The 24,954-nt window shown below is 40.7% G+C and overlaps 1 protein-coding gene across 2 annotated transcripts; it reads left to right on the plus strand.

Moving 5' to 3' along the window:
• Positions 1 to 143: 143 nt before the first annotated feature.
• iffo1b (intermediate filament family orphan 1b) lies at positions 144 to 17,789 on the plus strand. 2 transcript variants are annotated; one of them, XM_080895564.1, is made up of 9 exons: positions 144 to 3,289; positions 7,298 to 7,358; positions 8,693 to 8,788; positions 9,612 to 9,752; positions 9,853 to 10,037; positions 10,138 to 10,264; positions 12,584 to 12,676; positions 13,792 to 13,922; positions 14,496 to 17,789. In XM_080895564.1, the coding sequence occupies exons 1-9, from the start codon at positions 2,316 to 2,318 to the stop codon at positions 14,593 to 14,595; spliced, it is 1,908 nt and encodes a 635-aa protein (XP_080751690.1). In that variant the 5' UTR covers positions 144 to 2,315; the 3' UTR covers positions 14,596 to 17,789. The 2 variants fall into 2 exon arrangements, with proteins under 2 accessions (XP_080751690.1, XP_080751691.1); XM_080895565.1 differs by having other exon boundaries at positions 12,587 to 12,676.
• Positions 17,790 to 24,954: the final 7,165 nt, after the last annotated feature.

Here is a 24,954-nt window from a genome sequence, read left to right on the forward strand (position 1 = left end):
TTTTTTTTTTTTTTTTTTTTTTTGTCCATTACTGAAATCAAACTCTGGAACACAGAGGAGCTGCTGCGCAGCCCTGAGAGGATATCTGATGGGTTAAAAAACTGTGCAAAATGTTTGAAATAAAAGATGAGGCCAATGTTAGGACTGGTACTTAATGTACCTCAAATGGTGAGATCAGTGAATATGATGGGACACACAAACGGGTGCAGAAGTGGAGAGGATCACCAAAAATCCTCTAGGAGTTGAGGTGAGATCTGGTGACTGTGGAGGTCATAGTGTAACCTTATTCTTTTACACTTGCTAAAGCATCTGTATTCTGAAGAGAAACATGTGCACCATCACTACTCCTTGAATTAATTTTGTTTCAGTATGACAAAATGACTTGAAAGCACTCATATGAAGTGTGGATTGATTTATTTAAATAATTAAATAGTAGTTCTGCTGGAAGTCTGGCTCCTCTGGTGCCATCCTGGAGGATGGTAAGGCCTCAGAAAGCAGCTGCTGTGATGCCTTTTGGATTCACATGGAGGTGCTGACAATCCAGGATAAATCATTGAGGATGTGGACACCCAGACTCCACCTGTGCATCTCTGACATAGACCTGATCCTATTACAGTGGCATTAATAGCTCTGGATTGCCTTTTTTTTTTTTTTTTTTTTTTCAAACCTCTTGTTTGTCAGTCTTTCACAAAACTGAGGAATGTGAGGAGAACCCGAGCCAAACAATGCACAATATAGCTATACTAACACATCATTCAGCTAAGATTATGAAGCTCTTTCCTGAAATCTGTCTCAGCAGGTCGGTGACACCTTCTCCTAACCTCAAACTAAACCCATCTATGATGGGGAACAAAATTCACAATTCTCTCGTTTTTAAAACCAAAGTTTGTCTACAGATCACAACTCAGTATGTCAGGAGAAATCACACTGTACTTTCTGTATGTAATAATAAAGTGTTTGATTGTGAACTGCAAATTTATTTTAATAAAAGCGATGGACAAGTGGTACGAAAATACAATGCAAAGTTAGCCCTGCCTGACCCTGTCTGCTCTCATGCACAAATATCTGAAAAACTCTGTGTTGCCCTCTGATTTGGATGACTTTAAAATTTATACTTTAAGATGTTAGAGTTACAGTGTGATACATGATGTTAAAGGATCTTTTAAGTTGTTCTGTTGCCATAAATTCTCAGTCTCACTGGTTGTCTGGAAGAAGCACCATGTAACTGATCCACCGAACTCCGGTTTCTGTTGTAAAAAAAAAAATTTAAAAAATTTTTTATTTAAAAATACAAAGCTTTTATATTTTTCCCCCTTCCCTGGTGTCTCCCCTGAAGCATAAAGCACCCCTGCATGTCAGTAAGTTTGTGTCTTTTGTCTCCTTTGCACCTCCCACCTGTCCTAAAGGGCCATCCTCCCCTCAGGGATGCCTGAGCTAATGGGACTTATTAACCCCACAGTGCTCCACTCAGGTGATTTAGCTTTATGGTCACATTGAAAGATAGTGGGTTACACAGAGGAGGTGTTTTTATTTATTTTTTGCTACTATAGTGTGATAAGTAACATAAACACCAGTAATTTTAGGCATGTAACTGGCGAATTGGATAGCAGTCTTCTTGTTTAACTCTCCATCAGATTTAATAAGAATAAACAAACATGCTGAATTACTCTAAAAAAATAAATAAATAAAAAACTGGACTAATTCTAACTTAAATTTAAATGACCGCAAAACAGTGAAAGCGTGATTTCCAGGTCTGACGTCACGGTTCAGTCCAGTTTCACTAAATCCTCTAATGTTTTTTGTTTGGAGCTGTGGCTAATGATTTCAAATGTGAACAAGAAAGCAAACAGTTAATAAAGGCTCCTCTATTCGCGTATTTACGGCAGACGGATCTTCCAATCCCGCAGTGCTCTCTCCTGCCTGCGGTCACAGCTTGTTGCCAGAACTTCAGTAACGCGGAGACGCCGGATTTCTTTCTTATTCATTCATGCTCTGCGGCTTTTTCTTCATTTATTTTACATTTATTATTGCAAAGCATCACGCTGAGGCGCACGTCCGGTGTTCTGTAGTCTTCTTCCAAATCCATCTGTCCTGATTTAGGCTGTTTTTTTTTTCTGTGGATCGTCAGAGAGCACTGATCCATCAGCCGACGTTAAGACCTTTGGGCTTTAAGGATAAGATTCTTATTTATAAACAGTTATATAACCAAGTGAACGGGGCCATAGGCGTTTTACGCACACGCCGTTCCTGGATGTCAGATATTATCTATATTATAACAATATTCTGTTGTAGCAAGCCAGTTCCTGTCCGTGTTCATGCCAGATCTGCAGCGATTCAGTTTTCCATACCATAGCATGAATCCTTTGTTGGGGGCCAACGCGCATCTCCAACAGCATCCGCAGCAGAACCAGGCGCCCGGACACCCGGACTCTCCCTCAGGTCTCCTTCCCGACGCTGTTTTCGGTGCACCGGACCCGGATTCCCTTCTGCTGGGTGAGCAGCCCGGCTCGGGGCCTGACTTCACCGCACCCTCTCAGTCTTCACCTTATCTCCATCACAGCAGCCACTATCAGCACCGCCCTGTGCCGCATCCCCCTGCTGCGATGGCTCTCAGAAACGACCTGGGCTCCAACATCAGCGTCCTCAAAACTCTCAACCTGCGCTTCAGATGCTTTTTGGCTAAAGTGCACGAATTAGAGCGCAGAAATAAGATTCTGGAGAAGCAGCTCCAGCAGGCGCTGGACGCCAACAAGGGCTGCAAAGGTGGATGCTGTGAGAACCAAGCGCACACCCAGGAGGTAAGCGTGCAGACGGGATTTGTCGGAACGATACAGCTTAGGCCCGGCTCCCTGCCCTTCCACAACACCAACAACTCGGCCAGGAGGCCTACGACACTGTTCACAACGCCTCTCGCGCCTGCCCTGCCACCTGCAGCCTCTGAAAACTCGAGTGCAACACAAACAAATGCCGCTTGCAACCCAGCCATCACCATCAGCCTATCCTCCCCCCGTGTGGACTCCCCGGGATCTGGCTCTAAAACGGGAACTAACAACAGCACAGGTCCGGGAGCCTCCACCAACCCTCCTCCACGGTTCCTTCCGGGCACAATCTGGTCTTACAACCACACCCGCAAGTTCGGCCCCGGTGCTGAGCGTCTGACCAGCCCAGGAGTATCCTGGGTGCACCCGGATGGAGTTGGTGTCCAGATTGACACCATCACCCCCGAGATAAGAGCCCTGTACAATGTCCTGGCTAAAGTGAAGAGGGAGAGAGATGAGTATAAACGCAGGTAAATGGACCAAACCTTTTATTGCAGTTCCTTCAGGGCTATTTAAAAAATAAATAAATCTTGTGATTGCTCTGTAGCTTTATTGAGTGTATGTAATGCTCTACTTTGGAGAAGTGAGCAGAACAGCTGCAGACCAGCTGTCTCCTGCTACACCACAGAGTCAGCACAAAAACTCTACATCGATCACTTCAAGCCTGGAACTGCATTCATCACATGACTAACCACAGAGGCAGGTGCTGCTGCTACAAATACACTAAAAATATTAACACCTCAGGGGACAAACATGAAGTAGAATCGAGGTCAAAGCTTAGTGGTCGTCCTCTGTGCAGCCAAACATTTAGCTCAGTTTGTACACGTTTTATGGGTCAGATGCCAACATCAGTATCAGCTTTTAGAGTTACATATTAGCAAATATTATTTAAATAATACACATAAACACCCATTCTTTTATGTTTAAAGAGAAGATAATGTCTCATTGTTTATTATCTTTCCAAGAATGTGTTGTTGTAGATGTCCTTACACAAGTGCTGCAGACATTTATCTGAGTGTTTTTAAACTGTGGAGTCTGAGCTGGACAAACTGTGCGATGACACCATTTTCTAAAGAAAAAAAATGGCCCCATCTTTGTTTTTTTTGTCACATTATGTTCTGCAAGAAAATATTAGCAGGTTAGTATATTATTTGGATTTTATTAACATGTGGTCACTCATATGGAGAGCCATCATGTTTTATGCTGAAAGGCAGTAATGATTTTATCTAGAGAGAAGTTCAGAGAGGAAATGTGAAAATAGAATTCAGGATTGTATTTTTGGATATTATGTCGAGACTTATTACTTACAGCCTCATTTACCAACATTTAAGTGAACTAATTATTTATGGGAGATTTGGCTATGAGCCCCATTTCAAGTAAGAACCAATCTTTTATGTTGAACATTTACTGGTTGTAGCTTATCAACAATCAACTAAATATCTGAGGGTTTTGATGCAGAACAACAAGCATCAACTCTTATTCTGTGAAAGTGAGATGGATGAGTAGAAGAGGATTAACCGTTGCTGAGAATATGAGATCGTGTAATCCACAGTTGCTGCTGTGAGCTCATGCGACTTTATCTGATGACATCACCAGTTCAAATATGGATGCTTTGATCTCCATTTTAGAAAGACAGCTGTCTGTGTATGTGGCTAATCACTTAATCGCTAATATGGAACAATGTGATTGGTCTTTTCTCCAGAAAGCTTAGCAATAACATCTAAAACTGCATAAATCCTGTTGTAAATTTGAAGTTTGTCCGACAGCTTTGGTGGATTGTGTATTATTTGTAATTATTTGTTAACTCCAAAAAGGTCCTTTGCGCATTCATCATTAAATTCCCTCAGATTATATCCAATTGAGCAGCCATGCATTCTTCACAGCGGAGATCCTGAGCACAGTATAGTGGGCTCTTTGTGTATGAAGCACATTGACGACTTTAACAATCCAGAGAGTGTGAGACAGATGAGACGCTTGCTTTCTCTGTCTGTAGAGACACTAGTGTGCGTCATTTCCCAGCCTGCTGTCCAGACATATATACATTTTATTTGTGAATTGAGGGGTTTCACACACTTTGTCCCTCTCAAAGTCTTTTCCTCCCCTAATGAGTTGTTTTGAGGGGTCTCTGCAGCCCCCTTCAGTCAGGACAAATGAGGACGTCACAAAATGTTTCTTCATGCGAAACTTATTCTCTCAGATTCAGGCTATTACATAGCTTTTAAAATATTAATACCATTTTATAATGTAATGCTTGTTATCTTATTTTTTATTATATCTGTTTACCTTTACTGCAACCTAAAGCAGCTTGTGGTGTATTTTAATTTTCAGACTTACCCTCCTCTAGCTCTCTGCACTGTTCTTTTATTTTTTTCAAGGACAACTGTCTCTCCCCCCGTTAACCTCCTTCTGTCACTGCCAAAAAACCCCTCTCTCTGCCAACCACACGCTCTAGCTCATATTTTCTTTCTCTTTTAAAACCGACACAGTCGCACCTTTTCTTCCTTTCTCACACTCTCTTCCTTCCACTGCGCACCATCGTCCTCTCTACACTCCATACTGTATCTGCAATGCAGCATGCACTGCAAGATGTAACTGGTGGAGGGGGGCTTGGCTTGCAGAAGGAAGTGCCTCTCAGTTTTCTGTGCGCGCTCTCCTTACTGATCTAACAAGCACCTGCTATGACAACAACAACCCCTGTTTCATGACTCAGTTTATTTCAGATTTAGTATTCCCTGTAGGGATTCTTGTACTGCAGCATTCTGCATTTTAAACAGCTTTTTTATAAGAGGCTGCAGACTGCAGTGAGTGAAATTCCCCTTGTGGTATGAAATCACAGAAATTGTGATCACATACGCAGTAGTCTCTGCTCAGGCTTTTAAATGTGTTAAAGATCAGATTCACAGGCACAATGGTCTGAGATGCATCAGCGAGTTGGCCTGTGAGGGATCGGTGATTCACTCAGTTTTTTATTATCTTTAATATAACTGCAGTAAACTGTTTTTAGTGTGAGACTCAAACACTTATACTGAAATCTAGTTGTACTTTTTTGTGCAGATAAATGACAGCCTATCTACTTAATTTGAGCGCTCCAAGTCTCATTCACACAGTACTTTTATCTGTGCCTAAGCATTTTTATCAAATATTTACACCCACACTAACTTGGGGTTCAGTATCTTACCCAAGGATACTTCAAGACATGGACAGGAAGAGCTGAGGATCAATTTACTGACCTTCCTGGACCATGTCCACCTTTAAATCGGGGCGATCGTGGCTCAAGAGTTAGGAGTTCGCCTTGTAATCGGAAGGTTGCCGGTTCGAGCCCCGGCTTGGACACTCTTGGTCGTTGTGTCCTTGGGCAAGACACTTCACCCGTTGCCTACTGGTGGTGGTCAGAGGGCCTGGTGGCGCCAGTGTCCGGCAGCCTCGCCTCTGTCAGTGCGCCCCAGGGTGGCTGCGGCTACAATGTAGCATGCCATCACCAGTGTGTGAATGGGTGAATGACTGGATATGTAAAGTGCTTTGGGGTCCTTAGGGACTAGTAAAGCGCTATATAAATACAGGCCATTTACCATTTAAAGAAAAAAAGATGTAATGTAAATTTTGATGATTTAGAAATTAAAAATTTGTTTATGGGACGGATTCCAGTGGAGATAGAAAATATTTTCAGGTTGTCTGTATCAGGACAACCATCCCATTCACTTATTATAAAATAACAATATTTCATACAGTAATTAAATTGGTGAAATTGATGAAGGGTCAAAGGTCAGCTTCACTGTAACAATGTAATACTCTGCAAAAACACTTTTCTGGCCATTAATCAACACCAAAACCAAGACGGTGACCATGTTTCACATTTAGTTTGAAACAAATTGGAGACTCCAAACAAACTGGAGATGCTAATACAGCTTTACTTACTTTTACTACATGTCTGGTCACACATATGCTAGTTATTTTAGGCATTTTGCCTGGAAACTGGGAAGACTGAGCAAAGGGCCTCAGGTCAGAGCTGAAGTCAGGCAACTGCATTTAACCCTGCAGCATGTGGTTGCCTTCTCAGCCTTTTATCTACACCAGCGCCTGTTAAAGTGTTACAGCACAGATTTAATTCCACTTTTAGGTAGGCGGTGCTCAGCAGTGAGTGCAGAGTAAATTGCTGCTGCTAAGCAACTTGTTATCCATCTCCTGTCGAAAGTGTGTTTTGTTTGGTTGATCCTTGATTGCTGAATTACTTGATGTAATGAATCATCAAGAATGTGATTGTTGCAGTTAGAGGTGCATTTTAAATGGACTTTTAGCCCCTTTAGCCTTTCAACTACCTGAATTATTGATTCACAGGAGCATTGTCTGCTTTTATAAATGTCAAGAGCTGATGAAGACCTAATTTATGTTTTGTTCTTTGTCTCTGATCTCTGTATCCGAGAAGACATGAACTAGAAGATTATTAATGTCTTTCTTAAACTTATCTCTGTGTCTCCTAGATGGGAAGAGGAATACACTATGAGGATGGATCTGCAACAGAAGATTGCAGACTTACAGGAGGTAACATTATGTACCCTTTTTTTTGTCTGTTCTTGTATTTCTCAAGATGGGGGAACATAAATCTGTTTATATAGTCCCACTGTGGGGACTGAAAGTCTCGATATTATAAATGATTATATGTTATTATGAAGGCAGAGGTTAGATTTTGGCAAGTACCCGCAATAGTTGCTGTCAGGCAGTCCTCAGAAAACTGATGTGAGTTCTCTGAAGTGACAGAATTAACAAACATTCACACACACACACGTCTTTAATACATATCCGTTCGCTTTAAATTTTTAATTCTATGCTGCATGACACGCTTTAGCTAAGGCTGCGCTGGCGTCTTTACAATAATGTTAAAGGTTAAATAGTTTCATGAAAGTGAGAGAAGTAGGGCGGATTAGTTTGGTTAAATATAGATTGTGCTGCAGCTGTTTGTTGATCTTGCCAAGCACATACCTCTTTCTCTGTGCTGGCAATGATTATTAGCTTCTTTAGCTGCTATCAATGAGTCATCCAATGCTAGTGCACTCTCTTTTAATTGATTAGCTTTTTTCCTGAAACCCCTTAACCATCCACTGCTAACAGTGCCAAAATGGATTTAAGGACATGAAAGTTGTATTTATATCTGCCTGTCGCCAACCATCAAATTGCAATTACTGTATTTCTTGCACTTGTGTCCTTATAAACACATTTCCCCACAATGAAACCATTCATTATGGCATAATTTAGTTTATATATAGCCAAAGTGAAATGCTGAAAAATTAAATGAATACTCAGTATGCTGTCTAACAGTTCTGGCTTGATTAGCATTAGTGTTTGATTGAAGTCTGCTTTTAGTCTACATGTAGACACATGTGATGAAGAGTAGCCGTGACATTCATCTTTTTTGTGCAGTAACAGTTAAGAGCGAGAATATGAATACCACTGAGATGACAGATAAAGCCCCCAAAACGAATGCCTCCTACCCCCCAAATGTTGACTTCATGGCAAAGGTCTCATTCTAAGCCCAGTGGTTTCCTGTATATGTGTTTTTGAGCATGTGCCCCATTGCGAGGAATCTTTACCTGACCCAATTTGACAGGAAATACCACCGCACTTTAAGCCCACAAAAGGGTAAAAAAAATGCTTCTCGAGTATTGTAACTGCAGCACGTGTGAATAAATCAGCGGGGAGACTTTGAGGGTTACCATGATGTCAGACTCATTTAGAGCTTCCCAGAAGTGATTATGCATTTAGGATTTGAATGTGCTCTTTGCAGATAAAATCTTTTTGCACAATGTGACCCAAAAACTACAGTAAAGAGAGTTGTGGTTAAGTGCATTTGCTCATTATGACTTCTTTTGCGTGTGCAGGACCTGCAGGAGAGCGAAGGCTGCCAGGACGAGCTGGTTCGCAGGGTCCAGCATCTGAATACGGAGCTGGTTGTCTTCAAAGGGCTCCTGAGCAATGTAAGCTCATACATTCATATAATAATCACAAACAGTTTTAGCTCTTTACAGTAATCAGATGTCCCTCTGCATTCACTTGGTAGTTTGTCCTTATAAGCTGCTTTCACACTGAAGCCCTGAACTTTTTTTTAGACATCACCTGGATAAACGTGGCTGTGAGAACGCAAACATCCAACCCAACTCTTTAACCTGCCAACTCCATAGTGTAAAGTCTGCTGTCCAAATGCAACAATTTGTGCTGACGTGAGAGTACTGCAGGTTATAGTCCAGTGAATTCATAGCTAGCGAGTAGTCGTCATGGTTTCTGCATCCCGCACACTCTGCAGTACCTCCACGTAAACCAATCAGGAGATTTCCCGAGGAAGGATTCTCCAAGTCCATGTGTGAAACAGCTTGCTTTAGTTACAGCAGCGGTGCCCAACCTTGTAATTCTGTAACTGTATTAACAGTGTCCTACTGAAATGCGCCAACAACATTGAGAGTAACATCCTCTTCTCTGCCCCTTAATGCTCTCCGGTCGTTATGGTAATGCATAAATATTTCTTTCAAAATAAGACACACAACTACAACGCGGGAAAAGACCCAGGGAAACCGAGTTAACGATAAAAAACCCCCGAAAACCATAAATTTCACAACTGAGCCTCAACTCTCATGGTCTGGTACCAAACGACTGAGGATTGGTGACCCCTGAGTTTTCAGGGGTCTTATTTTCTATCTTTAGGGTGCTGTATAAGAAAATGGTGCTACTATTATGTCATAATCAGTCTTATTGGTACAGTTTTCCAGTGATGCTGAACAGTTCCCATATCCATCCTCTCTGTAGAATTTGTCAGATTTGGACAGCAAAATCCAGGAGAAAGCGATGAAGGTGGACATGGACATCTGCCGCAGGATCGACATCACTGCTCGCTTGTGCGATGTGGCCCAGCAGAGGAACTGTGAAGACGTCATCCAAATGTATCAGGTAAAACTGTTTAATCTCATCATCTCTGGTTCTTTTTTTATCTGCTTTTAGCAAGTGTCTACTTGTTAGTCTGATCCTCTAATCCCAAACTTTTCTGCAGGTTCCTAATAACCAACCATCGCTAAACTGCCGCCGTAAACAAACCCCTCTGTCCTTTAATGGGAGTGAGTGTGACGAGCCCGTCAGCACCTCCGAAAGTGACGGAGCAGTGGTTAAAGATGAGGAGCACTGTGGATCTGCTGCTAATCAGATCAATGAGGAGATGCAGAGGATGCTAAACCAGCTGTGAGTGGTCTGCAGATGTAATTACTGTAATCTGAGTAGTCTTTTCAGGCCATGTGCATTTGTATGTGTGCATTGATACTTTTTTAAAAAAAAATTTCAGGCGTGAATGTGAGTTTGAGGATGACTGTGACAGTCTAGCGTGGGAGGAGACTGAAGAGACGCTGCTGCTTTGGGAGGATTTCCCAGGATGCACTTTGCCTCCAGATCCCACCCACCCACCGGGAGAGGTAGGCAGCAGTCACACAAGTTTAAGACTGAGAGAACTCTCTGTGAAGATTTAAAGCTCAAAGTTGTTAGAAATATAGCTGTGGCTACCAGAGAGGAGCTAATTTATGAACATATAGAGGCTTCAAAAAAGCTGAAAAATTGAAAGATTTACCTTTAGCCATCGTTGTGGCATATTAAAAATACTAATTGCAAGGGATTATGACTGTCAGAAGTTACCCCATCATCACTGTTTTCTGCAAAACATTCACACAGCATAAACAAGCCTGTGTTTTACTGAAATCGACAGATATCTGTGGTCACCAGTTATAGACCTCACTTAGTAAGCTGACACATGCAGTCATGTGAGAAAGCACTTTTTCACAAGGCTCTATTCATTTCTGTGAAAAACTAAGTACACTGCCGCAGTGTTCCCAGAAGCTCAGAGCAAATTCACCCCAAGTGCTGACTGTGCAGTGCTCTGGCAGATTGCAACTACTTTTCAGACTCGACAGGCCACATTTAGCATATTAAATGTTCAAGTTCATGACAGTACCATTAAAAAAAAGACTCAACAAGTATGGCTTGTTTGTAAGGGTTACCAGGAGAAAGCCTATTCTCTTTAACCATTGTAGCACAGCTTGGTTTTGCAAAGTTGAATCAGAACAAACCACAAGACTTCTGGAACAGTGGGGTGGGGGGTGACATGAACTTGTTTTGCAGCTATAGGAGCTGGGCACCTTGCAGTTACTGAGTCGACCATAAGCTCCTCTGCATACCAACGTATTCTAGAGTCAAATCTGGCCATCTGTCTGACAGCTGAAGCTTGGCCCAAACTGGGTCATCCAGCAGGACATGTACAGCAGCAAATCTGTAAAATCAAAGTCTAAAGGTGGCGCAATCAAAGTCCAGACCTCAACCAGACTCAGGTCTGGGATGTTAGACACTTGTGCATAAACAAGTGCCCTCAAACCTCAATAAACTGAAGCAACACTTTGAAGAAGAGTGGGCTAAAATTCCCCCAAAGGGACATGAGAGACAGAATGTCATATAGAAAACAATTACTTAAGGTTATTTGTGCTAAAGGTGGTCATCCAGTCTGCTCATTCACACGAGGTAACTTTGTTTTTCACAGGGCTGTGCAGTTCTTTCTTTTTGTTTTTCACGTGACCGTAAATGTCGATCTTTCTGAAAGACGGAACAATTTTCATTACTATATGTTGGCATCTCATCATCCTTTCAGGTTTCAGTGAAATTGAGTTTCTGAATTGTCGTGCACCTGCAAAAGGTGCAGGGAAAACAAAAAAAAAATGAAACACAGATAACATCACAAGACAACCCACTCACCCCACCTGCATTTCAGTCCGCCTGTGTAGCACCCGTGTACTGCAGGTGCCGACTAATTAACACGATTGGCAGCACCTGGGCCCAGTGTGCTCTACAAACGCCCTCAGAGCTCAGCTGCCAGCGTGGCTTTCCTCTCCAGAGACACTTCTGAGATTTTGGTTGTATCTTGGTTTGTTGCATGGCACGAGACAACATTGCATATGCCGTTTCCTCACTCACGCACTCTCTCACACTGCTGGCAATACTGAATACACATCCCATGGCTAGTTTAAGTTCTTTCTTTGGCTCTTTAGTTTAAAAATAAACTGTTTCTTTAATTGGCACATGTGTGCTTCTCTATTTTTGTCATTGTCGCAAAAACAGAGAGCATGGCTAATTACTAAATTCTCTCAGCCATGTCTCAGATGTTCATCCTGAGTGAATGCAGTTATAAAGAGACATCTGACATCTATTGTTACTTTAAAAAAAACGTTTCAGAATTTCAGCTTAAACACTGTTTAAGTCACTGCATAAAGGAGTTTTATAAAGTAGAAGAAGCGCACTGTAATTTCTAAGTGCACATGGTTTGATATTATTGCTTCAGATTTCAAAGAAGCTTTTGTTTGTGTGGTTATAAGTGGACTTTATCCAGAACAGTAGGCAGAGTGGAGTCCTTCAAAGCTCAGTCTGCTGCCCTTCGGTGCTCTGCTGTGGCCGGGCCAATTCAGGCAACAAAACAACACTCGCACAAATCCAGCCTGTATTTAGCGTACATGGTGTTTGTTTCCAAGAAATGCATGTAGGTATTTGTTTTCATTTACCAGCTGTGTGCGCTTTGAAAAGTCTGCTCTTTCTCCCGTGGGAAATAAGTCAGTGAAATGTGAGCTGATGGGAGCACTGCAACAGCTGTGCTTTGATGTTTCTATGTCTGCGGTGATGTCTGATGATGCACACGTTAAACCGATTATAACTACCTTTCATCGCATGTAAATTTCCATGTCCGTGTTTGTCTTCAGCAGGAGGACTGTCTGGAAAAGGTGATTAATGACACCGAATGTCTTTTCAAATCTCGAGAGAAGGAATACCAAGAGACCATTGACCAAATTGAGGTCAGACGCTTGCTCTGTACTTTTATATGTTAAATAACTTCCTTCATCCTACATGCTGGCAGTTTGTTCTTTCATTTTTGCTGCATGCATTATGTCTCCTGCACTGTTTTTTGTGTCTTGCATTCACAAGACAATATGATGTCTAAATAATGACATTAAGTGAAATACTATTACTATGCTTTGTTTTAAAGGGGCAGTAGCCTGCCTTGCTGAATTTAATCTTTAAAGTACTTTAAAGGCCTTTCTTTACATCTTTCATACATTTTAGATGAGTTTATGTAAGCCTGAGCAGTTTGGCTGCACATAGTCAGGGGGTTGTTCAAGAAAGCAGGTTTAACAAACTCTGAGTCTAACTCTAAACTTTGACAGATAGTTTCTCAGACATTGACTAAGCCTACTTCCAGGCTAGAAAAGAAAAATTAAATGAAGGGCTTCAGTGAAAACAGGTTGTAGTCGAGGACTAACTAAGCTCTGTCCTTGTCTTATAAACCAGCCATGGGTTTGTTTACTGTGAGAGAGGAAACGCTGGTCAGAGTATGTTTAGACTGAGCTTAAATGTGACTTACTATGTAATAAAGCTGTGATCCTTCCAATTTTTTACATTTGATTATTAAATTCCAGGTATAACTTGACAGAAACCACATCCGTCAAACTTTGCCTTTTTGACTATCGCACCGAAATCAGCGACTAAACCAAACAAGCTATCCACAAGGCTCTAAACACCATCAGTAACTTTAAGGAGTTGAGTGTGTGAAAATATTTAAACATGAATTGGTGCCAGAACACATTCAGAATGTCTGCAGTCTGAGTTTGAAAACTCACTTTAAACTGCAGGCTACAACTTCAGTTCAGTTGTAGCCTGAAGATTTTCACAATAACTAGTGACTGATTTTTGAATGAGCGATTATACAAGTGCTCATGTTAAACAAAAGAAATAGCAAACGTTCACGTAACGGGAGTCTGTTTGCAAAGGCATGCACTTATTTTTTCACATTTGTTTTGATATTCTCTGCATGGGTGAGGAAGTGAGACCGAGACTCTGTTAGATTGCTGTTGATTGCATGCGTATGTATTCTTGGAGTGATTTAGTCTAACTCTCAGTTTTCTGACTGTAGCTGGAATTGGCCACAGCTAAGAGCGACATGAACCGACACCTGCACGAGTACATGGAGATGTGCTCGATGAAGAGAGGCCTGGATGTTCAGATGGAGACCTGCAGGAGACTCATCACACAGAGCGAAGACAGGTACACACGCACATAAACACACACTTGATGTTGATTTTATTGATCTATTTAGCTTCCTTTAAAAAAAAACTATTCGAGCAGTTTCAGTGTATACAGCATATCTAATTTATATTGTATTTAAAATAAACATTTATTAAATGGGTTATAAAACATTACAGTATAGGTGTATTCAGCTTTAATTATGTGTATCTAGTAAAGTTATTATTATAATCCCCTTTTGTCAAAATGCATTATATTATTTCAACTTTCTTTATTTTGATTTGTTACCTGTTTATACACCTGATACACATGATAGACATGGTTATTACTTAGTTATGACTACACTATTTACTATATGTTTATTTAGCTTTAAATATAAATAAGCTTTATGCTTAACTGGCTGGACTTTATTACCTGAAAATCTATGCCAACTGTCTCCATTTACCTAAAAGCCGTAATATTTATCCATCTGAAAATATCGCACTTTATATCAAAACCTTTAATGAAAATTATAGCGAACCACCGAACCCACAGGTAGAGCGAGTTTAGTTTCTACTGGAAAAAATGATGCATTTCTCTTTCTGCCCCTCTCAGTCCGTCTGCTGTGCCTCCACCCGCTGAGGAGAGTGAAGCGAGAGAAAACGACAAGCCGTCGGTATCTCCACCTTCTTCCTCGAGCAATGGGAGAACATGACACATGCTCACTCCAGCGTTAACAGCGGCTGTGGTCACACGATCTCAAGTGCATCCATGACCACACCGATACAATGGGCGCTGACTACGTGACTACGGCAACACCATGTTTACGTACTTGTTTGACGAGTCATTTCTTTTTCTGGACACTTTGGAAAGTGAGATGGAACTGACTGAGCGAGGAAGTCTGTCATTGTGCTTCATTTTGTGACGATTCAGTAGGTTGAAGGACCTAGGGTCAGCTGACTGTAAGTGTGGTTACAGGAAGACATAGCATGACTTATTCATTCTACACAAACGGACACGAGCTAAAACAAGGATAATGTAAGCGTCATAAACTCCTCTCTGATCTGCTTTTATGGTCACTGAAGCTCTAAAAGTTAAAGTCACATTTACAGGAATATTTCCAGGAAACAATGAAGCTTCAGTCTTAAAATAATATAACACAGAATTTTTGAATTTGAATCTTTATCCACACATGTAGGTTTAATAAAAAGCCGCGAGAGAGCATTTTAGTGGCTTGCAGCTGCATTAACTGTTCACCATATCTCTTGTATAAACGATAATAGAATCACAGGCAAAGCAAACCTGAGGCAATAAATGAAAAGTTAAAGATACAGAAGAAAATCAGAAAAACGCAAACATTATGTGCATTTTTACTGGAGCAACAGAGTTGAGTCTTTGACTACCAACAGGCCTCCTTCCAATAAAGTGAGGTGTTTTCTGGATAACAAGGGAAATGTATGTAAAAACCTTAAAACTTCAAGTCATTTCAAAGTGATTTGAAAAAATAACTAAAATCCTGAGAAGTTGCTCTTCAGATCTGTGGTGTTTTGTGTTCCTAAGCCTTAAATCAGATGATATAAGAGTTGCTTTCTATTCTTCTCCTGAAGCCCTTGATCAAATATAACAGGAGTTAATTGGGAAAGTTGAATGTCACTCCTCTCACTCGGATGCCTCCAGTTCAGAAAGTGTACATGTGTTCGCTTTGAGGACCACATTGTTTGTGGGCCTCAAAATGGCAGTAATATGTTGGCTATAAGTTAAACTGTGGGCCTCCTGGCAGATTTTTCATCAGGATTTTTATGACAAATTCTTAAATATTTTGAAAAAACGTAAACATTTGTAGTAGTCGTCTGACCACTGAGCTGGTCGATTTGGTGCAAGAAGACTGTTTCTATAATGATGTGGGAGAAGATATGCATTGACAAAGAACAATTATACAGAATTTAGTCAAGGATAACGTGGCAAAAGCAAACAGTCCAAACAATGAAATCAAGATTTTGGCCTCCGTAACCTGCGAGCTACATCTGTGACACAGCAGAGGCTGATTTGTTCCTTGATTCATTTGGACACATTCGTTTACCCTAAATCTGTAAATAAACGGTCGAATTAGCTTATATTTCCTGTGCAGGTGCAGAAACTTTTAACAATAATACAACATAGTCACCGTAGTAAGTCGCATGTCTATATCACCATCGTTTTGGTGTCAGCCTTAAGCAGACCAAACCACCCTGCTGTTCACAGAGAGTTCACACATTGATCATCTTGACGATGTTGGAGCTCCAATCATTTCATATGAGTCACATCTGAAATCCCACAAACACCGTAGTCTGCTTTGAACTTTGTAGTTTTCGGGAAAGGTGAGGGAGCAATGACCACAGTGTTGGGAGGTTGTTTTTTTAGTTTTGAACGTAACCGTAGTCTCTGTCTGTTGCACTTCAAAGACCAACTAAAGTACTGGATGATAGAGTCACTCAAGGGTCATGTAAGTGTTGTTAATAATCTTTATTTTTTTAGCAGTAATGCTTATTATTATAGATTACTCAAAGATACAGCCTTCACTCTAAAGCTGCATGGTTGAGCAGAATCACTTTGAGGATAGTGGAAAAACAAAAAGGCTGTCATGTAATAATGTAAGTTAGTCACCGAGTGCCAAAATAATATTTAGATTGTGAATCAACAGGAAATTGCTTAAAAAAAGACTAAACATAGCTGCTGAAGCTATTTCACCAAGGTGCTTGATGTATAGAAGTGAACCTACGTTTTGCACATAGAAAAGAAGAGCAAAGCAAAACTGTACCATAAGAAACAATCAGTAGTCTAACCTGAAAAACAAAATATGCTGACCTGCTGAAAATGGATGATTTGTTCTATTTAGTTTTCCTTTCCTTATGAAAAAAAATGTCGTTGGTGAACGCATCACATACCTCATTTTTACTTTAGTTATGTCTATTGGCATATTTAACCTACATGTTCCTTCGTAGGAAAACACATACAGCGCACAGCTGTCAGGTGGACGCCCCCTCCATCACAACTCTATTATCAGACACTGTTTTAAATGGTGTTGTTTCTTCTGTGTAGATGAACCAGGTGAAATAACTTGTTTCAGCAGTAGGGTGCAGTTTAGCTCATGCATGTGTTGCAGTTGTAATCAGCTGAGCGCCATTCTGAAAAGATCAGGCGTCGGGTGCATTGTTAAAGGCATAAAACACCGTCTCTCTTTGTACCGTTACACTTTAACGCACTGAGTGAATTTATGTGTATGCATGTGCCAGTGTGTATGTTTATGGGCCTTCTGTCTGACCAGCGAGTGTTTTTAAGAAGACTCTTACCGGGGTAGATGCACAACATTAAGAAGGATCAAACTGTAAAATCTCATATTGTCTCAAGCAGTTCAACGCCAACAAAATGACTTTTGTGTTTTCATGGTGACCACGTGAAAAATTCAGAATCTGATGATCATCTAGGTTTTCTTTCCCAGTTACGCTGTTTCTTTATGAGTGTATGCCAAGTAAAGTCAGTGTAAAAATATCTCAGTTCAGGAAGATGAACGGAAATGCAAATGCTTTTGTGAAATGATGGCTTTGATATTATATGCATAACAGAAATATAGCTTTGAATATATATTCGTGTTTAAAGAACAGAGCTGAATGAAGACTCCACGGTGGAAATGATGGCAGATGAGAGCAAAAGAGTTTTTGTTTTCTGTCTTCACACAACAGAAAAACTTATTTACCAAATTTTTTAAATAAAATTATTCCACAGAGTCAGAACTATTGATCTAAAATCCAAATGTGTGACTTTGCAGCTTTAAACATCAAGAAAAAGTAACTTTGGCTGGAAAAGGCTTCACTGCAGAGCTGCTGTATGTAATATGTCGAGAGACGCTGGATGAATGAATAAAAGATGCAACTGAGCAACAAGGCGTGCAGTTTTTTCCCTGTATTAAGTTCAACAGTTTTTTTCTAACAGTTATCTGAAGGCACTTTATACCAAGATAAAGACCCTGAAGCATTACAGATAAAAAAAAAATGAAAGAGAGAATCATCCAAATCTCGTTAAGTAACCACTTCATGAAATTTTGGAGAAAGACAAACTCTTTCTCTTTACTCTTCCTATCCATCTTAACATTAAACTCAAAACCTAAAAGAAGTGTTCCTCTGTTAACACCTTTATCCTTTATACTTGATTATCCTTATTTCAAATTTTACATTTTACATGGAAAAACAGGGATTTTTTCCAGGACTTCAATTTGGAAATATAAAGCGCTTAAAACACTTTAAAACCTACAAATATTTAACATGGAAAATGTTGCCATATTAATATATAATCAACTCAACAGTTGGCTTACAGCTAAATTAAACAGTAAAAGAAAAACAAATGTACTTAAATATGTTTGTGAAGGTTTCCAGACTTGATGCATAAATGTTAGTCAGTTTTAGCAGGCTGGTAGGGGTCGGAGTGTGGGAAGCAGCAATATGTAACCAGGTAAAGAAAGAATAACACAGATGTTCAGCAAGATGACAGAGAAAGATACAAAAAGACAAAAGGGTGGGGCACACTTTGAGGAAGTTAGCAAAAACAACAGAAGTTGAACAACAGGAACATGATACTGAAGGAAAAGATTTCCTTTTTCTTTTAATTTTGACATTTATTGTTTTATTGTAATAACCTTTATTTGTGATATTAACTTGGTAGTTGCGTTAGCTTTTATAGATTTTGATCCTTGGCCTTTTCGCAGTAGTGTTCACATCTGTCCACAGAATGGGATTGGTGCAATACTCTGTGGCCCTCCTGATGTTATCCACACAGTTGGTGCTCAGCTTTCCCACAGTAAGACTTTTTTTCTTTAACCCAGTCGCCTTAATTATTGCATACACTTTTATCAAATAAGAAAAATAGTTGACATGAGTGAATGTGGCATGGATGATGAGTTAATGAGGACTTTTTCATTTTAGTGATTTATATCTATCTGTGTTGACAGCCACAGAACACCTACAACATTGGTGGGAGAGAGTGTAAATATTGTCCTGCAGGTAGGAAATGTGTGATAACTTGATGTGAGCTTCTATTAATATTTTTAAAATTCTGTTCATCAGTTTACATTTACTCAGAAATATGAATCTCGTTTAGGTACCGTGGTGTGAAGTATGGTTCTTTCTTGTCTGTGTGTTGTTTTGATTTTCTGCATTGATGAAAAATGACGCAGGCTGAGTTCGTGCAGTATGACCACATCCTTCACCGATACTCACTCCGAGTCAGCAAGTCTTTCCTCTTGTTTTTTCTGTTCTCACAGGTATGTATCAGAGTGATTGTACAACATGTGAACACTGTCCTGCTGGAAGTTACACAACTGACTTGAACTATGAAGATGAATGCCATCTCTGCTTTGGAGACTGCAACCCTAGTAAAGAAAGTTTTCATTTCCACCTTTAATGATTTCATCAGGATTTTGATATACCCGTGATCTCTGGGTTTCTATAAAAAGCTGATAAACCATTAATAGTAACTCCACATGTACTGTGATGACTACTCCATATAATAATCTCTATTTCACTCTTTCTCAGAGTTGCATCTTAAAGTGGTTCAGAACTGCACCAGTACGTCTGATATTAAATGTGACTGCGAGGATGGTTTTAGATGCATCAGGTGGGCCCATGTCAAAAAGAACTGCTTGTCTTGTGAGAAGATGCCAGACCCAACCCCAACCAGTAAGTACCGAGAAGAACACTTTCAATTCTCATGTCAGATAAGCTCAAACCAACAGTGGGCAAAATGACCAGTGTCAAAGCAAACAACTTTACCGCAGCCATTAAAAAACAAAAGAAAAAAAATAGCTGACAGGATCTGTAATCTTAGCTCTGGCTCCCGTTATTATCAGATCATTCTGAGAACAGGTTCCTCTCAAGTTGCCATGAATATGCAAAACTTGTCTAATATGAACAGGTTTGAAAATATTCCTGGAAATCTTTATGCTCTCTAAAAAATGCAATGCCATCAAGCTGACATGAAAGTGTCACAAAGGAAATGCTTTTCTATGTTCTAGAGTACTCTTTATAATAATCTCTATTTCACTCTTTCTCAGAGTTTCATTTTAAAGTGGTTCAGAACTGCACCAGTACGTCTGATATGAAATGTGACTGCGAGGATGGTTTTAGATGCATCAGGTGGACCCAAGAGGGAAACTGAGTGTCTCGTGAGAAGATGCCAAACAACTAAAATACAAATGCTTTAGTGAAATCAGTGTATGATTCCTGCAATGTTGTAAGCATGAAAGTGTGTTTAAAGAGCTCAATGAAGTCTGTCCACAGTTACACACTAAAAAGAAAAAGCAAAAACTTTTGTTAAGCCACAGAAATCTGTTTGCTTTATTTAGCTTTTTAGGGGAAATGATGGCAGAGAAAAGGCAAAAGTGTTTTTGATTTCTGTCTTCCCACATCATGAAGCCCTACTTCAAAATATTTTTAGTTTAGAAAATTTCACCACACAATCTGATGACAATCGTGTACAACTCCAAATGTTTGACTTCACTGCTTTAAACATTAGGAAAAAGTAATTGTGGCCAAAAAGCGTCACTGCAGAGCGGCTGCATGCAATATGTCAAGAAAGCTGAATGAATAAAAGATGCAAATGAGCAAAAACAACACGCGCAGTTATTATTTGTAAAAACCAACATTTCCCTGTATTACAATCAGATGAGTTTTAAATATGGTCAAACACCAACAACAGTCATCTGGAGGCACTTTAATTCAAGATAAACACCTTACAAACACCTTTTATACTGAATGAGGAAATGAAGACGAAAGAAATGAAGAAATGAAGTTTGTTCAGTTTGTTGAAGAAAACCCATCACCCAGTAGGTTAGCTTCACACAGCTTGTTACTCCAGTGACTCATCTGAGTTTCTGTGGTTTCAGTAAACCTGCTTTTTCTTACACACTCAATAAATAACAATTTGAATGAACGTAATAAAATCATGGAAAGGATTCCCACGTGATTAGCATTACGCAATTTTGTTGGTCCAGCTTAAGGTACTTGAGCTGGACCAACTTAGTTGGTTCATCATCAATTCATCCAACTTTTGCAGTTGATTCCAACTTAAATCAATTGACTTACTGCTAATAGAAAAACATTTATTAATGTGGAAATCCGTTCCATGATTGTTTTAAGTTCATTTAAAGACTTATACTTTGGTGTGGTGAGCATTTCGCCAGTCTCACACAGCGAGACAGACAACCAGCACAGGTAATCAAGATTCACCATCATCAATTCACCTGACGCAGTGGTTCCCAAGCTTTTTTTGCTGGGCCCCCCTTGTTTTACAAGAAAAATGTTCGCGCCCTCCCCCCTTCTCGCGCGTGCACGCGCGCACGCACTAACACATCCTCCAACCACACACACCCAGCAGAGTGAAGCTGACCCCCCACCCACTTGAAACGTAAAGGCAAATAGGCGGAGCGGTTAGTGCTACGTTTTTCCGAGATATTAAACTTTATTTTATAGGTCATTCAAAGGTCACCATCCCCCCAGACTGCTCCAAAACGGGCCAAAATGGTCTACTTTTTTAGTGCTACGTTTGTGCTGATTTGTGCAGGTAAAATTAGCGTTTGTGCTGCTACAGTATCTGAGATATTAAAAGTTATATTTTTTGCTGATGACATCACCATCCCCCCAGACTGCTCCAAAACAAACCAAAATGGTCTACCTTTTTAGTGCTACGTTTGTGCAGATTTGTGCAGGTAAAATTAGCGTTTGTGCTGCTACGGTTTCCGAGATATTAAACTTTATTTTATAGGTCATTCAAAGGTCACCATCCCCCCAGACTGCTCCAAAACGGGCCAAAATGGTCTACTTTTTTAGTGCTACGTTTGTGCTGATTTGTGCAGGTAAAATTAGCGTTTGTGCTGCTTCTGTTTTAAAGATATTAATGAAAATGTAAAGGTCAACCAGCCCCCCCACATTACCCAAATCCAACAAAAGTGGTATCAAACGTTTGTGCTACGTTTGTGCTGGTTTGTGCTGCAAAGATTTTCGTTTGTGCTGCTATCATTTTAAAGATATTAATAACAATTTCTAGAGGTCATCAGAGGTCAACCAGCCCCCCCACATTAATTAAATCAAACAAAATGGGTGTCAATCAACTGTGCTACGTTTGTGCTGGTTTGTGCTGCTAAAATTTTCGTTTGTGCTGCTTCTGTTTTAAAGATATTAATGAAAATGTAAAGGTCAAAAGGTCAACCAGCCCCCCCACATTACCCAAATCCAACAAAAGTGGTATCAAACGTTTGTGCTACGTTTGTGCTGGTTTGTGCTGCAGAAATTTTTGTTTGTGCCGTTATTATTTTAAAGATATTAACAAAAATTTCTAGAGGTCAACCAGCCCCCCCATATTAATGGAATCAAACAAAATGGATGTCAAACGTTTGTGCTGGTTTGTGCTGCAAAAATGTTTGTTTGTGCTGCTAACATTTTAAAATGTTTAATAAAATAACGTCTTGATGCGTGCTTAATCATCCAGGTAAGTAAATCCCAAAAGGTTGATTCTGTTCATCTGGACATTTTCAGTTGGAGAAACGTTTCGTCACTCATCCAAGTGACTTCTTCAGTCTCAGCTGACTGCAGGTTTCCCCAACCTTATAAACACCCGTGAGTGAAGTTGCCCCCCCTACCTTCTTCAAATCGAACAAAATTGATGTCAAACATTTGTCCTGCAAATTATTTTGTTTGTGCAGGTTATGTTTCCCTAATTTTATAAACAGTACATGTACAGTGAGAGAGAGATGTTACATCTGTCTTCACTTGCATCCCAGTCATAGAAGCGTTGGAGGTCGTTCATAAGAGATTACAGGATCATCCCAACCTCAGCAACAGGACCACTCTCAGCACTGATCAGTTGTGTTTGCTTTTGGAACTGTCTTAATTCCACCTATTTTGCATAAGGGTCAGTACAGGCAGAAATCTAGGTGTGCCATGGGTTCCCACAGGCCCCTGGTCAAAGTCACCAAACCAGTTCGTAAGCAGGTACAGGTGTGGCCAGAAGGGTCCTCAGAGGCACTGCTTTTCCACCACAGGCCGCCACACACGACAACACCACAGACTTTCAGGAATATACAGAAACTGTCACTGCCTACATCCCAAAATGCATCGATGATGTCACAGAGACCAGGACTATCACTGTCTGGGCCAATCAGAAACCATGGCTCACAGGTCAGGTTTAAATGCTCCTAAAGTTGAAAAATGCAAGCCTTCAGAGCCGGGAATTAGGTGAGTCTAAGAACAGCAAGGGCAAACCTGTCACGTGGCATCAGCTACAGCAAAGCTTCAGCGACAGCAGAGATACTTGGAGGCAGTGGCAAGGAATACAAACCATCACAGACTACAAGCCCACTCTACAGACCGTGGTGACACAATCCCCAGACAGTGTGTGGAGATCCCTCCACCATCATTACTGAACCCAAGAAGTCATCTATCTCCTGCTTTAAGGACTACCGTCCTGTCAAACTCACCTCCATCATTATTAAGTTAAGTGCTTTGAACGGTTAGTCATGCATCAAATCAAATTATTGCTTTCCCCCAACCTGGATCCATTTCAGTTCGCATACCGGTCAAAACGCTCAACCGATGATGGAATTTCAACTGCCCCTCACTCAGCCCTCACACATCTGAACACTAGAGACTCATATGTCAGAGTGCTGTTCATAGACTTCAGTTCAGCATTCAACACCATCATTCCCCAGCAACTCATTCACAAACTGGATCTGCTGGGGATCAGCACCTTGCTGTATAACGGGCTGCTAGATTTCTTGACAGGAAGACAGCAGACAGTACGGGTCAACAGCAACACCTCCAGCCCAAGAACACGGAATACGGGGGCTACCCAAGGATGTGTGTTGAGCTCCCTTCTCTTCACTCTGCTGACCCACGACGAGATCTACTACAGGGGTGAAGTTAACCATCTGCCAGAGTGGTACAGCAACAACAACCTGTCCCTGAATGTGGAGAAGACCAACAGTGACTCTACTTCCTCTGCAAACTGAGAAGCACAAGAGATTCAACCCCCATTATGAGCACCTTTTACAGAGGCACAGTTGAGAGTATCCTCACCAGCTGCATCACTGGTGTGGTATGACTCCTGCATTGGGTTCTGCAGGAAAAAATGACAACGGGTAGTGAGAGCAGCCGAGAGCATTGTGGGGACCTCTCTTGCCTCCCTCCCCAGGAGATCTACTGCACCTGCCTCATCTGGAAGGTCGTCTCCATTACAGGTGACTCCACTCATCCCTTCAACAGCGTCTTCAGTTTGCTGCCATCAGGAAGGATACTGAAGAGCCTCCGGGGCAGAACCAGCAGACTGAGAGACAGCTTCGTCCATCGGGCTGTCAGGATGCTGACCATCTCTGGATCGAGAAGGGGGGCCCAAGGGTACATCTTTCGCCATCCTACAATGCTGTGATTGTAGCCATTCCCCACTTTCTGTGAATGGTACTCATGGCCATTGATCAATAGGCTTTGATTAGTTGTCATTGATCAATGGTCATAAGAATTTGCATACTAACAATCATGGAATTAACCCCCCGGCACATTGTTCATTCAGTGGCGCTAGTTTCCTTCACTATGCAAATGTACTGTTTATATGGTTGGGGAAACCTGCAGTCAGCTGAGACTGAAGAAGTCACTTGGATGAGTGACGAAACGTTTCTCCAACTGAAAATGTCCAGATGAACAGAATCAACCTTTTGGGATTTACTTACCTGGATGATTAAGCACGCATCAAGACGTTATTTTATTAAACATTTTAAAATGTTAGCAGCACAAACAAACATTTTTGCAGCACAAACCAGCACAAACGTTTGACATCCATTTTGTTTGATTCCATTAATATGGGGGGGCTGGTTGACCTCTAGAAATTTTTGTTAATATCTTTAAAATAATAACGGCACAAACAAAAATTTCTGCAGCACAAACCAGCACAAACGTAGCACAAACGTTTGATACCACTTTTGTTGGATTTGGGTAATGTGGGGGGGCTGGTTGACCTTTACATTTTCATTAATATCTTTAAAACAGAAGCAGCACAA

This window comes from Rhamphochromis sp. 'chilingali' (assembly GCF_963969265.1).
Source record: "Rhamphochromis sp. 'chilingali' genome assembly, chromosome: 11".
Classification (NCBI taxonomy): Eukaryota; Metazoa; Chordata; class Actinopteri; order Cichliformes; family Cichlidae; genus Rhamphochromis; species Rhamphochromis sp. 'chilingali'.